Here is a 14,768-nt window from a genome sequence, read left to right as displayed (position 1 = left end):
TACATCCCAATGTCACTGCTACCTCTCATTTTACTTTTAAAAAAATCAATGTTTTGTCTTATTTAATAAGTACAAAACCCCTATCAATTTAGATTGAACTGCTTTTTCCCCCTACTTCCAGCAGGCAGCATTTCCTGATACCCCCTTACATGAGCCTCTGGTCTACACAAATGTTTACCTGTCCATCTCCAAACCAAGTCAAGTTCATGCTCTGTCTGGGTTTTGGCTTGCTCCTACCACAGACTGCCCAGCTGTTCCCTCCCACAGGCAGAAACAGCATGTTTTCTTCAAGACACAGCTCCAGTTCACAGTTCACATCCAACTTGGGTTCATTTGCCTTAAGTTCTGACCCACACTCTCTCCATTCCCACTTCTAACCACATTGCAACCCCAGTTCCATGGCACATTTCATCATGTGACACCTGCAGCTGCTTTTTATATGCAAATGGTGTCTCCACAGTAAAACTGTGTCCTTGCTTCTTGCCCAACAGAGGCAAAAGTGGCAATGATCCAATCCGAGCAACATAGACAGGCACCAAGTCTCAGGAGCCTCAAGATGAGGCTCTCCAACATCAGCAACCATTCCAGATGACCTGCAGGCCCCTGTGGATTTCACCTTCATGTCTTCCCCAGCTCGCTGTGTCTGGAATTCTCTCATCCAAATGAGTTTGCCTTAAAAACTACTAACTCTTTTTTCCACTCTTGGGACAGTCTTGCCTCTAATAACCAGAGGCAATCATCCTTTGCCCCCTTTTCCCCACCCACTTACCTTAATCTCTTGTAACATACACCAAGGGCTCCCATTAAACGCTCTTAGCGTCTACACATGGCACCCCTGTGTCTGCCTATTGTGTTTATCTGCCTGCCAACCCCCCTGACTCACTGCTGGGCAAGTCAGGGTCAAAGACTTTGACTCTTATATTTATGTCAGCAGGGAAAGAGTGTACACCATCTATTAAATAAATAAATGCACAAACGAGCAAGCTGTTGATGTGATGTGTTGAACAAGCCCAGAATTTAGTATAAAAGCTATCAATTTAGTATCCAGTAACAGCTATAGCTCACGCCACCTATATGCCTACTTGTTTTCAATGTTAAGATTCTTTTAAAAGAGTTTTTAATTTATGTGTACATGAGTATGTCTGTGTGATTTTATATGCACCACATGTGTGTAGGTGCCTGTGGAGCCCAGAAGGTGGCCATGGATCTCCTGAAACCAGTTACAGGAGTTGTGAGGTGTCCAATCTTTGCTGACCTGCATCCTCTGGCAAGAGAAGCAAGTGTCCTGAGCCACTGAGCCATCTCCCCAGAACCCCCCAAAATTATTTCTTAAGCACCTACTACTATATCTCAGAAATTGGGAGATTCTGGGGGAAAAAAACAAAACAGGCAGAAACAGGCACAGGGGCTGTGGCAGGTTTTTTGTTTATTTTCATTGTTTGTTTTTGTTGTTGTTTTGATGATTGGGTTGGAAACAAAGTGATGAGTCAGGCCTCTTCAGTGAAAGGGATGTGGAGAGATCCTGGTTGGACCAAATAAGTAGCAGTTAGAAAGGTGAGCAGCCAAGGCTGGGTTTGCTTTAAAATCAGAGCCAGCTCTGTGGGCCGATGCACTAGAAGGAGGGTCTGGGGTAGAGGGAGAATGATCGGAGACTGCAATGGGCGCAGCTGTGGAGCAGAATTTGGGGAAGGTGGTGGAAGGATCCGATTTTAGAAAGGGTGAGTAATTTGGAAGCAATTCCTTAAATTTGAGTCTTAAAGTTTAATACGGCACTGTGTATAATTAACCTTCCCTTGAACACTGTTCCAGTGTATAAGCTGCCTAGCTCATGTTCACATCTTAAACTGATAAAGCGAAATAGAAAAGCTGTGGACATCTGCAGCCCACATGGTTCCATGAAACACCACCGTCACATGACCCTCTACAGAAGATACTGCAGGCTACCTGCCCAAACTCTCAAGTTCGAGTTGCCAAAGGACTAGTGCACTGTGCAGTATGGTACAGGCCACGCAGTGGGGAAACACATCATGGTCACAAGAGCAGTTGCATTAGCAATGCTGACATTCTTCTAATTGCACAGATTCAAAGTCTGTGCCAATCAAGTGTCATACGGACACATTAAAAAAAAAAAAATGAAAACAGTGTTTTTGCCCCATTCTAACTCGTAATCTAGTCCAAGGTAAGGGGAAATGGCCTAGCCACAGGAATAAGAAAGGCTTTGGAGTGAAAGATCCCAGAGAGCTGACTCAGAATGACTTGAAGCACCTAAGGCTACAAACTGAGATGGATGAGTTAGAGGTGAGGCTTCCAGGCAGCTCCCTAAGGAGGCCAAATAAGCAGCCACTGCATTTAATGGCTATAATTTGGGGGTAAAGCTGGTAACAATGGTTTGCTTCTTTTCATGCACTGAAGTATATGTCTGTGAAACTTACTGAATTGGGGGATTCAGGAAAAAAATGAGACTGTTCATAAACACACAGTGCACACTAAGGGCATATAATGACTGTGTCTCTTGCAAAATAATTTAGTGGCAGTCCCAGGGAGTTGTAATATGAGCTTCAGAGTTATCCTTGGACAGGAACAAACCATTCTCACTCAGTCTGTGAGTCTCTTTTTTTCTTCTGCCCTTGCTCACAGACTCTAAGTGGTTTACACAATAAATAGTTATTTCCACAGTAGAAATGGCCAACATGTCTCAGTCTCCAACAGAACCTGTTATTATGGTTAGCAATGAGGGTTGCCATTCTTCCAGATTTTCACAGCCACTACTTTTGACCCCACTGATGGAAATGTCAGCATCAGCATCACTTCTGGACTTCCTGACAAAGGTGAATCAGCATGGAAAGGTGCTAATCTTGGAGGAAAGTGGCCCCAAGCTATAACTTCTACAGTGTAACCATGCAGCAGGTACCACCACCCCCCCAGGCAAAGGAAGGGTTTCAAGGAAATGTTCATCCACAAACTTTCATGCTGTCTTACCAAGAACTTCAGTATAACATGCTGATTTGAAATTTTCACATGAATTATTATAATTTGCTGATGGCAATAAACAATAAAATTGAAACCTTCACAGTCTCAGACCATCCCATAAGCAGAGATCCTGCCCCATGGAAGACGAACTCACATGTGTATCATCTCCTCTTGAAATGTATTCATGACTGCGATGAATCCATGTCCTTCTTATTCTCAAAAAATCATGGTTTAAACGTACTTCCTTTAATAAGGCAGAAAGCTAGAATGGCGAAGGTGGCTCTCACTATGGGATATGCACAGAAATCTTCTGGAAAGTTCTGCAGCACTGAAGGTCTGGATACTAGAGAGAGGGCTTTCGTGTGTGTTCACTCGGCTGTCACAAAAGTGCTCAGTGCACATAAGGCAAGCTCAAAAGCAGCATGAATTTCCATTGCAACAACATTTCCAATGTCATGGCAAAAAAGTGAGATTAGCCAAGACATCCAGAGTCCATCCTCCTGTCACAGTTAATGCATTATATGTCTATGCTATTGTTAAAATATAACATGTAGACAACAAACCCTGAAGTAATCCTAATATAGGAGCAATCAATATAACCAATCAAGGTAACCAATCAAAAGAAGGTTGAGATTTATAAACTGAGGCAGGTAACATCTAATAAACACATCAAGCTTAAGTCAGATTCAAATTCTGTCCTATTATGCTGAAGACAAGAGGCCATGGGAAAAAAAACTGCTTATATAAGACAGACAAACAAACAAACAAACAAACCATCATCTCAAACCAATCTTGATATTGTACAATATATTATCCCTTATCAAATGTCTCCACCATATTGCTCCCGAGTTTTACAGTATATATTTTAAACTTAACTTTACATCCTGAACTGATGGATAGTTTGCTAATTCCTTTAATTCAAACTTTTTAATTTAAAACTCTATGTATTATAATCTAGTTTTCTACCTCAGACTACTTTGACCAACTATATAAAGGAAATTTGAACAGATGAACGTCAGATCACACACCATACCAAAACAGAAAACAGAAAGCGAGTCGTCTCCTACCTATGGTTGTGATAACAGTACCAGCAAAGAAGAAAGAGCTTCCGAGGTCCCAGTGACTAACTTGATTGGAGCTGTTTCCTAAGGGGATAATCCCTGCATTTATTGCTGCCACTATTTGCTGCAAGTTTAAAAAGAAACTTATCAGTACATGTCAATCATACAGCGGCATCAAACATCTCAACTCCCACCCCAGGTAATGACAAATTATACAAAAGGGATCAACTAGAAGTCATTGATTTTTCTATTTAAAAAGTGTTAAAGGATTGAAACTTTATTCTGAAAAATGTAGTATCGCTTAAATCATAAAATTTTACATTTTATAGCAAGTGAATGGATTGACATGGAGCGTCTAATAGTGGACATTTATAGCATCTCCACTGGTATGTTCAGTAACATTTTAATCAACACCTAAGTATATCAGTGTTCTCTAGTAAGCAACACGGATTGGTTATATATTTAAATATCAGATTGCAGACTACATTTACATAATGCATAAGCCTTCATTAACATGTCTATGATTTCAGATGTGTATGGTCATGCCCAAGACTGGGATGTCTACAAGAGCTAAAAGTCTATTTCCAAATATCTAATGAGACACCGAGGTAAGAACAAGAAGACCATGTGACCTGTGAGTAAGTTATGTCCATCTGGTTAGCTCTAGATGCCTTGAATTTCTGCAGATTCTAGTAAACTCTTCAAGGAGAATCACCTATGGTCATCATAAGCAGTGCTCATGGGGACCACGGGATCTGAATGCTCCTTGTGTATGCCCCACAAGAGGTAGACTGGAAGACAACAAGACAATCGCCTCTGGAAGTATAAATGATGGATGTGGATTACACCAGAAGACAATGTGTAGTTGAAGAGAAGCACTACAATGGCCAGATCACATGTTTCTGCTGCACTTAGAGAACTTTCAGACTTTAGAATTTGGAAGAGTATCATTTGATAGGTGAGGAAAAGGTCAAGACAGCAGGGCTTGTTTACAGTGGCATCGTGGTTACCAGCAAAAGGAGAATGAAGCATGCTCTAGAAATGTGAGGGCACTCGTTCCCCTGGCCACTGGCTGATGGAGAGAGCAAGCAACCAAGACTGCAAGTAGATTTGAAATCTCATTCCACAGCGGCTCACAATGGCAGCCAATCTATAGACTAAAAAGACAATACTTGTGTGCAAAGTCAACCGAAGCATAGTTATTCTTTATTGTACAGGGCATGTTCATTGTAAAAACAAAATTAAGGAAGTAAGGAAAGATGATAAAAAGATAAAAATATTTACCATTCCAGAGCATAGACACAATTACTGTTAACGCAGTAAGGTGAATACTCCTGATAGCCTTTTTCATTATATTTTGTTTGAGATAGGATCTTGCTATGTAGCCCAGGCTGGCCTTACACTTTCAGTCTTTCTGTCTCAGCCTCCCAACCTGTTGTCATTACAGACATGTACCACCACATCTGGTTCAATATATGTTTTATATAGTTAGATTCATAAACTATGTTAAATGATGAATTATCCATTCTTATTTAATTATAACTTGCTAATGACCAAGAAAGAACTATGTATTGATTAATGCTAACTTTTAATAACTTATTTAATAGTGTCCTGACTAGTAATATTATTCTACTTGTTTCTATTTGCTATTCACACACTTAGCATATACACATCATTTATGTGCTGTTATAAAATGCACTGTATTATAAAATACTCTTTCGTATATATTTGTATACAAATATCCCCCTGTTTCTTAACATTTCCTTGGAGACATTGCTAGAAATCAATTAGCCACATTAAAAACTATTAATATTTTATAATGCTGGATGGGAAAATAGACATTATCTACCCAGAGAACTCTGTTTACAACTGTCTCCCAACAACAGACAAAGGCTTAGCAATCATTCTAATACTAATAACATTTTATCTTCACTGGACTGATAACAAATGTTTAGATTATATATTCTTTATTGTAAGTAATATTGGATACTAGTGTTTTATATTACATTTCATGAATGAACAAATGTTCACATGCAAACATGTGCCCAGCATGCAATGAAGCTGGTTCTGAAAAAGTTAACTCTGCTTGTTTGACTCTGTGTTCTTAGTTCCAGATAATGAAGGTTTCCCTTCACTGTCCATCTTTTGAAATGCACTCTGTTGAGCCTGGTGGAGCAGGCCTGTAATCCTGGCTATTCCAAGGGCTAAATCAGGAGGGTTGTGGAATTCAAGGCTTGCTGAGCTATAGAGTGAGTTCAAAGCTAGCTCGGGTAAATTAGCAAGACATTGTCTCAAAACTAAAAGAAAGAAGGCAGAGAAGGAGGGGAGGGAGGGGGGGAGAGGGACAGACTAGGGCTGTAGCCTGGTAATAGAGCACTTATGAGGCATACACTAAGCCTGGGTTGTAGCCCCAGCAGCAATCACAGGCAAAATTAAAAATGAAAATCATACTCTGTATAGTTCCATGCAAATTTTGTTTCCACAGATCAGCATACTTTAAATGCTAGCCAGGCATGGGGATGCACATCTGTAACTCCAAGCAGAAGCAGGAGGGTTGCGAACTCAAGGCTAGGCTAGAAAGACCTCTGTGCATAGTCGCTCATGCTGCTGTATGCTCCCCTTCTCTCCCTTCCTCCCTCCCTCCCTCCTCCCTCTCCCTCTCCCTCTCTTTTGTACAGACTCTCAGCACACACAAACAAAACATTTGAACATTTAAATACATGAAATCTATAAAAAGGAAAATGAACAGCCCCATAGCAATATAGACTTCCTACCAAGGCCATAGCTTAAATCTTTACTTCATCCCAGGCAACACAGCTGGGATGTTGTTCCATATGCCATACAGACCTATATGACGAATTTTAAAGAATTCACTTTTTTTCTGTTTTAAATTAAAATTTATTTACCAATGTTGAATACACAAAACTATATTTCTCATCTTTTGAGTTTTCAGTGCTTGGAAGTTTTAGTCTTAGAACCATTTTACAGCCTCACCACTTACTGAAGAAATCTATGTTTTTATTTTGTATGTTTAAATTATAAATATTGCTGTTTACTGCAATGTGTAGTGAGAAGCGAGACAGCTTTATGATTTTATAAATATTGTTAATACATGGCCTAATAAAAGACAGTTGTATCCTAATACACACTTTTGCGGTCAATCTGTTGGGGCAGCCCATCCCATAATCTCCAGGAAACTGGAGTGTACACGAATAAAGCAGAATGTAAAAGACAAAAGAACCTTCATGATACTGAGAAAACTGCTTTGGGGACTGGAGAGATGGCCCAGCAGTTAAGTTAAGAGCATGTAAGTCTCTTGCAGAGGACCTGGGTTTGGTTTGAGCCACATAAGGTGGCTGGCTCACAACTTCCTGTAACTCCTGTCCAGGGGATCTGACACCCCCTTCTGGCTTCCTCAGACACCTATACTCACATGCACACACCTACACAAGACATATAATCAAATAAATCCTTAAAAAATTCACAAGAAGCTTCTAGGGACCAAGTTGGAGGACCATTGCTTGAACTCATTATTTGTGTTTGTTCAAATTTGTTTTCTATCTGGGGAAAAGCTTGCTTCTATATTATGGCCTTTTAGCTCATGTTTTTCAATAACTATGATTTATTGCTTTTCATCTTTTTATCAGAATTCCCACAGCAAAGTTGAATAAGAACAACGAAAGCAGTGTTTTTCTCACCTAAAATTCTCAACAAATAGAGTATTATATCATTAAATGTATTGAATATTGGTAAGCAAATTTCATTTAAATACTTTCTGAGAGCAGGTTAAAAAAACTTAAATAAAACTTTAAAGAATATATATATATTTGGTAAACAAGGCTGGAGAGATGACCCGTGGTTATGAGTATTTGCTACTCTTCCCAAAGATACTGGTTCAGTTGCCAGCACCCAGGTCCAGTGGCTCCCAACTGCCTGTAACTCCAGTTCCAGGCCATCTGATGCCCTCTTCTGGACTTCACAGGCACCTACACCCATATATGCACACACCCAAAAAGTAAAAATGAGAGAAAATGTTTTGTAAACAAATATTAATAGCAGACATAAAGCTCCTGCTGATCAAGTCAATTAATGGCACAAATGTGCCTGCCCCAGGACATTTCAGGCATATCTCTTGGCCGCTACAAATGGGGTGGAACATAGGTGACCAAGCTCTGCACCAACCCTGGGAGTCGTTTTCAGAATCTGAACCCATGGTGGCAACTGGTACTTGTCAAGGATCCTCCTCTGGGGATACCATTTCCTCCTCAGCTGAGCTAAACAGGTCTTTGAAAATGTTTCAGATAGGAATAACAACAGAAGGTGTGTGTAAGTAAAGAGATGTGAATCTAATTAAACACAAATCAAACAGAAAGTTGTTACTTCCTATGCCCTTGATTCTAGTGAATTCATAGGCCACATGGCTTCAAAACACCAAGACACTAAATTGAAGAGATGGTTCAGCAGTTAAGGGCACTGGCTGCTCTTCTAGAGGACCTGATTTCAATTCCCAGCACCCACATGATGTCTCACAACAATCTGTAATTCCAGCCCCAGTGTACTCAACACCCTCTTCTAGCCTCCCCCAGCACTGGCACACATGTGGTACACAGATAAACATGAAAACAAAATACCCAAACACATAAAATACAATAATTTTTAAAACATCAAGTCATCATAGATATGAGCAGATTGTTGCTGCTACTGTTGTTTTGTGACAGGGTGTCTTTAGCCCAAGGGCATTCCCTACGTAGCCAAGACTGGCCTTGAACCTTTGATTCTCCCACCTCCCCCACCCCCACCCCACCCCCAAGTTCTGGGATTACATATAGTACAGTGGCGTTTCAGGATGACCCAGGTCCTAGCAGGTTACTCGGGAGGGAACAGCTTCACTGTTATTTACCATGGGGGCCACACTGATTCCTGAGCTCACAGCACTGTAGGCATAGGCACAGGAACTGTGTGTCCCCACCCTCACCTCCCCCCAAAAAATCACTTCCACTGAGAACTCAGGAAAGAAGATTTAAAAAGAATACAGCTGCAGCCAAGTTATATTTTTTATATTTTATAGACATTTCTTCAACACGTCCTTTTATTCAGAGAACAAGTGTCTGTTTGCCATGCAAATCAATGAAGAAGCATCAGCCACGTAAACACACACAAGACGAGAGAGGTGAGGAAGGCCATTCGACTTTAGACTTCACCAGGAGACCATGGCAAGCCAATCCCTTCAGTGGTTGATTGAGCAGAGGCTTTGGAGCCCACCCTATCATTTCATCTTGTTCTGTTCGGTGCCTATGATGAGGTGAAATGTCAGTCTGACTCTTGGAGGAAGTCCACAGATCAAAGGTGGAGGTACAGCCAGCAGCAGAGTGCCTAGCCGTGTGTGTGTGTGGGGTGTGTGTGTGTGTGTGTGTGTGTGTGTGTGTGTGTGTGTGTGTGTGACTGTAACTCGGGGCTGTGATCTGAAGTAGAGGCTCATGAGCAAACTAAGAACCCAGCAGATGAGTTTGCCAGGAAGACTTCCCCACAGCTCTGTAAATGTACTCTACATGAGGGCTACAAGCCTCTTGACCAACAGCCCCAGGAGACTGGTGCCCTCTCCTAGGCACCAACGCAAATCTCTGGGCCTGTGACTGCATTCTCAACTTAGGTCAAAAGGTCCTCAATAAATACCTTCAGAAGAGCTCTCTAGTTGTGCATGTCTGTGGCTAAAGTGATAGGTTTGCTTGATGGATGACAAAAATTCCCTTTCCAGGTGCTGGAGTGATGGCTCAGTAGTTAAAGAGCTTGTGGAGCGAACATAAGAAGAACAGGAGTTTGGATCCCAGCACTCACACAGACAGCTAGGCATGGCAGCAGACTCCCTTAATCTCAGATCTGGGGAGACAGAAAGATCCCAGGGACTCACTGCCCAGCTGTTTTTTGCTGAATCAGTGAACTCCAGATTCACTGAGAGACCCTGTTGCAAAACACAAGATGAACAGTGATCAAGGCAAGACGCCAATGTTCACCTCTAGTCTCCACATGCATGCATACACACACACACATGTGTGCATACATTCACACACACATGTGTAGACACAAATGAACATATAAGTTAAAAACTCTCACTTTTCTACTAAGTCACAGGGAACAAATGATATTACATGGGCAGTTTATAAGTGGGCTGAACTGTAAGACGAACTGCTAAACGGTCTTATTAATAAAAAACCCGGAGCCAGATATGGGGGTGAAAACCGAGAGATCAGAGGAATAGGACAAGCCATAGTCAACCTCACCTTACCAAATCCTCAGCCTCCAAAGAGACCTACTTCCTATATACCCACACCTATTTGCCTTTCTGTCCCTGCAATCTCACTTCCTCTCTCCATCCAGCTACATCACTTCCTGTCTGTCTGTATACACCTCGGAGACCTCCATGGTTACTGCTGGGATTAAAGGTGTGTGTCACTATGCCTGGCTCAGTTCCCCAGTGTGGCCTTGAACTCACAGAGATCTGGGTGGATCTCTGCCTCCTGAATGCTAGGATTAAAGGCATGTACTACCATTGCCTGACTTCTATGTTTAATATAGTGGCTGGCTTTTTCCTCTGATCTTCAGATAAGCTTTATTGAGATGCACAAAGAAAATATCACCACATTGAACTGTCTGGATTAAGATGAAGAGAATATCACATCACACCTATCTACCCTAAAATAATTCTGTGCAATGTTAATTAAGAACAGGCTTCCAAGTTTAAGCCCCACAAACAAAACAATGATAATCACCATGAATTTATACTTACATTTGCTACTCAGTTCACAGACAGAATGGCACCAAAGAGGCTAGGAATGTGGGTCAGCTGGCAGAGCAACTGCCTATCATACATGAAGCTCAGGATTCCATCACTGACACCTCATGAATGGAGTGTGAGGACTGGGGTATGGTGGTGTGCACCTGTTATCACAACACTCAGGAGGTAGAGGCAAGAGGATCAGAAGTTCAAGGCCAACCTCAACTAGCTGCTATACATGAGATTAACTAAACAAAACAAAGAAAAAGAAAAAATTGAATGTATTCCATGAAGATGAAGTAGAGCATTTCACTTAGTTTAAGGAACGACAAGGGCCATAGAGGCAATGACAGAAAAGCTGGGTCTCTGGGCCAATGCCAGCTTTAGAATCAACGTGCCCGAGTTAGACCATGATGTATTCACTCTTGAGCTGTGAAAAATTAATGGGCCATGCCATCTGCCATATCAGAACTCTACCTGGCTTTGGCATCAGACATTGCTGAGAGACACATCTCTGCTCTGTGCCCACAGGTTGACACATCCTTAGAATCCGGGGTGAGGGGGTGGGGGAGGACCAGAAGTCAGAAGTGTGTTTCCCCTAGGGCAATGGCAAGCAGAGACTTCCACGTCACGAGTTCCTCAAGTGGCTATTCTTTGAAAAGACCAGAAGAATGCATTGCCTTTAAATTGGTCTTACTATAAATTTAAAAGTGAATGTGCTCCCCAAATCTGGTTACTTTGCCTGTGTTGTAGGTGTGCTCTACTATGCTTACACATGCTAGGTCAGAGAAGGGCCTGGGGGTCCCGCTCCATCATTATTCACCTCTTTCTCTTGAGATGGGGCCTCTCACTGAACCTGGAGCTCACCACTGTTTGGCTAGACCCAGTGATCCTCCCATCTCTGCCCCAAACAGCTCTGGGGTTTCAGACTGCATAGCTGGACTCAGCTTTTATATGAGTACTGGGGATCCAAACTCAAGTCCACATGCTCGCTCAACAAGTGTTCTTATCCACTGAGCCATTTCCCCAATTTCCCTTCCCTTGCAACACACAGGTGCTCATGTCCTAAATACAGAATGTCCTGAATGCTTTCTACAAATTCCTCCTGTAAGCATCATAACTAGTATTTCACTTAAATAGAACAACACCTAAAATCTTAAAAGCAGGCCTGTATTAATATTTTAAACATTTTAAAAGACTTTTTTTTAAAGTTTTATTTATGTATATGTGTGCTTGTGTAAGTCTATGCAAGCCATTTGTGTGCTGGTGCCCACAGAGGCCAGAAGAAAGTGTTGGATCTCCTGGAATTGGGATCACAGGAAGTTGTGAGCCACCAATGTGGGTGCTGAGAACCCAGGTCCTCTGCAAGAGCTGTAAGCACAGCTAACCACTGAGCCATCTCTCCAATCCCGATTTGGGCCTCTTTAATGAAAAAGTCTGTACCCTCGTTGTTTGTTAGTAAGACGGTAACTATTTCTTAGGTTGCCTCAATGATGCACAGAGAATAGGTTCAACAGAAACTTCTCTTAACTGAGAATTCAGGAACGGTCTCTTTGCTCCTTTTTAAAAAGGATAGTATTTCTAATAAATTGCTAACAATGGTAAAGTCATTTATACTGGCAAGTGCATGATTATACATTTCCTTGAACACAAGCATTCTGCTGCCAGATTTCTGTGATGCATGATGATAGGCTTTTATCTGTAGCCAGCTGCTCTTAGGGAAACCATTTCTACCTTAGAGGTTAAAAAAAGGAATCAAGTTACACACTTGGAGTTCCACATCTGACCACTTCAGCCACATGAGCAAGACTACGTTGCAAACCTTGAAGGAAACCAAAATGACGACACCTGCACTGCCATGACTTAGCGAGAAGGTAACAGTGGGTGCTACTGTGATTTTGTTGTTGTTGCAGCATAAAAATAATCACAACTCTTCAGCGCCACACAGTCACATGGAGACGCTACAGTCAGAGGCTGGTTAAGTCACTGAGTCTTTCACCTCTGGTTACAAGCCAACATAACGATAGCCTGATTCTAGATGATTTTGAAGTTTTTCATTAAAGAAGTTATTTCATACAACATTTATCAATCATATTCTTTCTCTTTTTCTGACTCCCCTCAGATCTTCCCCAATTCCTATCCACTCAACTTCATGGGTTTTTTTCCTCCCTTAAAAAAGGAAAAGAAAAACAAATGAACAAAACAAAACAAAAAACCACAATAAGACAAAAAGAAAATAACAAGACAAGATGAAACAAAAACCACACAAAAAGCAACAGAGCAACATGGAGTCTGTTTGTATTGGCGGCTATCACTGGGCATGGGGCCTGCCTTGGAGAGTGATTTATGCACCCAGTGACACTCCATTGGAGAAAGTGGTTTTCTCTCTCCCAGCAGGTATCAATTGCAAATAACTTCTTGATTAGGGGTGTGGCTTCATGTCTCCTCTTCTGCCTTCCCCATGCTGGCACTATGTCTGTTTTGAACCTGTGAAGGCCTTGTGCATGATGTCACAGTCTGAGTTCTGGTGTGCCTGGAAGACACTATTTCCTTGGCATTCATCCTCCACCCCTGGCTCTTCCCCTATTTCTGCCTCCTCTTCCTCAAAGACCTCTGAGCCTTGAGGGGAGGTTGGTAAAGCCATCCCACTTAGGGCTGAGTGCTCCCAAGTCTCTAACCTCTGCACACTGTCCAGTTTCCGGTCTCTGTGTGAGTTACTATTATCAGAAAGGGAATGACTTTGAAAGGCCCAGCAACACAAGAGAGCATCTCAGGATGGGCCTTGCTCTTGCAGGCTTGGACTCCCATAGCTCTGGTGGGCCCTGGGAAACCCTGAATGGCTCGTCTGAATCAGTGAAGAATTGCTTCATTGGATTATCCACTTCCTAAATTTGCTAAATGGACTTGTCTAGAATGTTATTTATAGATCGCAGTGACGGAGGAAGTGCCTCCTCCAATGTCAGTGGCAATCTCCATCACAGCAGCTACTTCTCTGGCCATTACACACAGATCAGTGAGATTCCTCCAGTGGGCAGCAGTAGATGGCTTTACGTCACTTTACAGAACTGAGATGGAATAGAAAGGTGAGGAAAACTACGGAGACAGGAATGGAAGGGAGCCCCTCACCCCTTGTCAGAAGAGCAGCAAAAACTCCAGAGAGTCAACAAGGCTCAAAGCCCTTCTCCCTTCCCAGATTAAAACCTGCAATCTCTAGGACTCTCACCAGAATCCCCTGTGCATCCCTAGTGGGTACTGGTTTTACTTTATCAGATGATCATCCCACCCAAGGCATCTCAGAGCCATGTGGTAATCTCAACTCATCAAAAGACAGACATGTGGAGAAAGAAAGGATTCTTAGAAGTAAGAACCTTTGAGATGTAAACGTTAACACAATCTGCAACTCTCCCTGGAGGAGAGTCCACACCCATGCCTGAGCATGTCCTGAGTGTCCTTCCCTGAGTGTCCCTTTCTGTTAACTGTCATGCTTAAATTTATATCAAATACCTTTTTTAAGATTTATTTTTTATGAGTATGAGTCTTTTTGCCTGTTTATATTCAAGTGTATCATATGCAGCTCTGGTGCCCACGGGATCAGAAGAGGACCTCCTAGAACTGGAATTAGGAGAGGTTGCAAGCCACAATAGGTGGGTGCTGAACACTAAATCTGGGTCTTCTGCAAAAGGAGCAAGTGATCATAACCACTGAGCCATCTCTCAGCCCCACATATCAAAATGTCTTTAATAAACCCCATCATCTCTTCCTCACACTGGCTCATCCTGATTCCTCTGTACATGAAAGCCAAAGATGAGGTTTTACTAGCACCGTGGTCCCTAAAGAGTGAGGGAACTCCTGGTGGATCTAAGGCTCCATCCTATTGCTGCTGGCAAAGCCACATCCTTCACACCACTGAGAATAAGCTCAGGAGCCAGACCTATAGTCTCCCTTTGTCCTTTCATGGTAGTCTG

At 42.1% G+C, this 14,768-nt stretch overlaps 1 protein-coding gene across 5 annotated transcripts in view; it reads right to left on the bottom strand.

The window, feature by feature from the left end:
* Kcnk2 (potassium two pore domain channel subfamily K member 2) overlaps positions 1 to 14,768 on the bottom strand; it is a 195,873-nt gene that overhangs the window by 84,968 nt on the left and 96,137 nt on the right. For 4 of the 5 annotated variants that reach the window (XM_028876758.2, XM_028876759.2, XM_028876760.2 and 1 more), the window contains exon 3: positions 4,038 to 4,155. The exons of the other annotated variant lie outside the window; for it this stretch is intronic. In XM_028876758.2, coding sequence (XP_028732591.1) covers positions 4,038 to 4,155 — 118 coding nt within the window. The remainder of the gene's footprint in view (positions 1 to 4,037; positions 4,156 to 14,768) is intronic. 5 annotated transcript variants of the gene reach the window in all.

Source organism: Peromyscus leucopus, chromosome 15, assembly GCF_004664715.2.
Source record: "Peromyscus leucopus breed LL Stock chromosome 15, UCI_PerLeu_2.1, whole genome shotgun sequence".
NCBI lineage: Eukaryota > Metazoa > Chordata > Mammalia > Rodentia > Cricetidae > Peromyscus > Peromyscus leucopus.
This window is presented reverse-complemented; position numbering and strand designations above follow the sequence as displayed.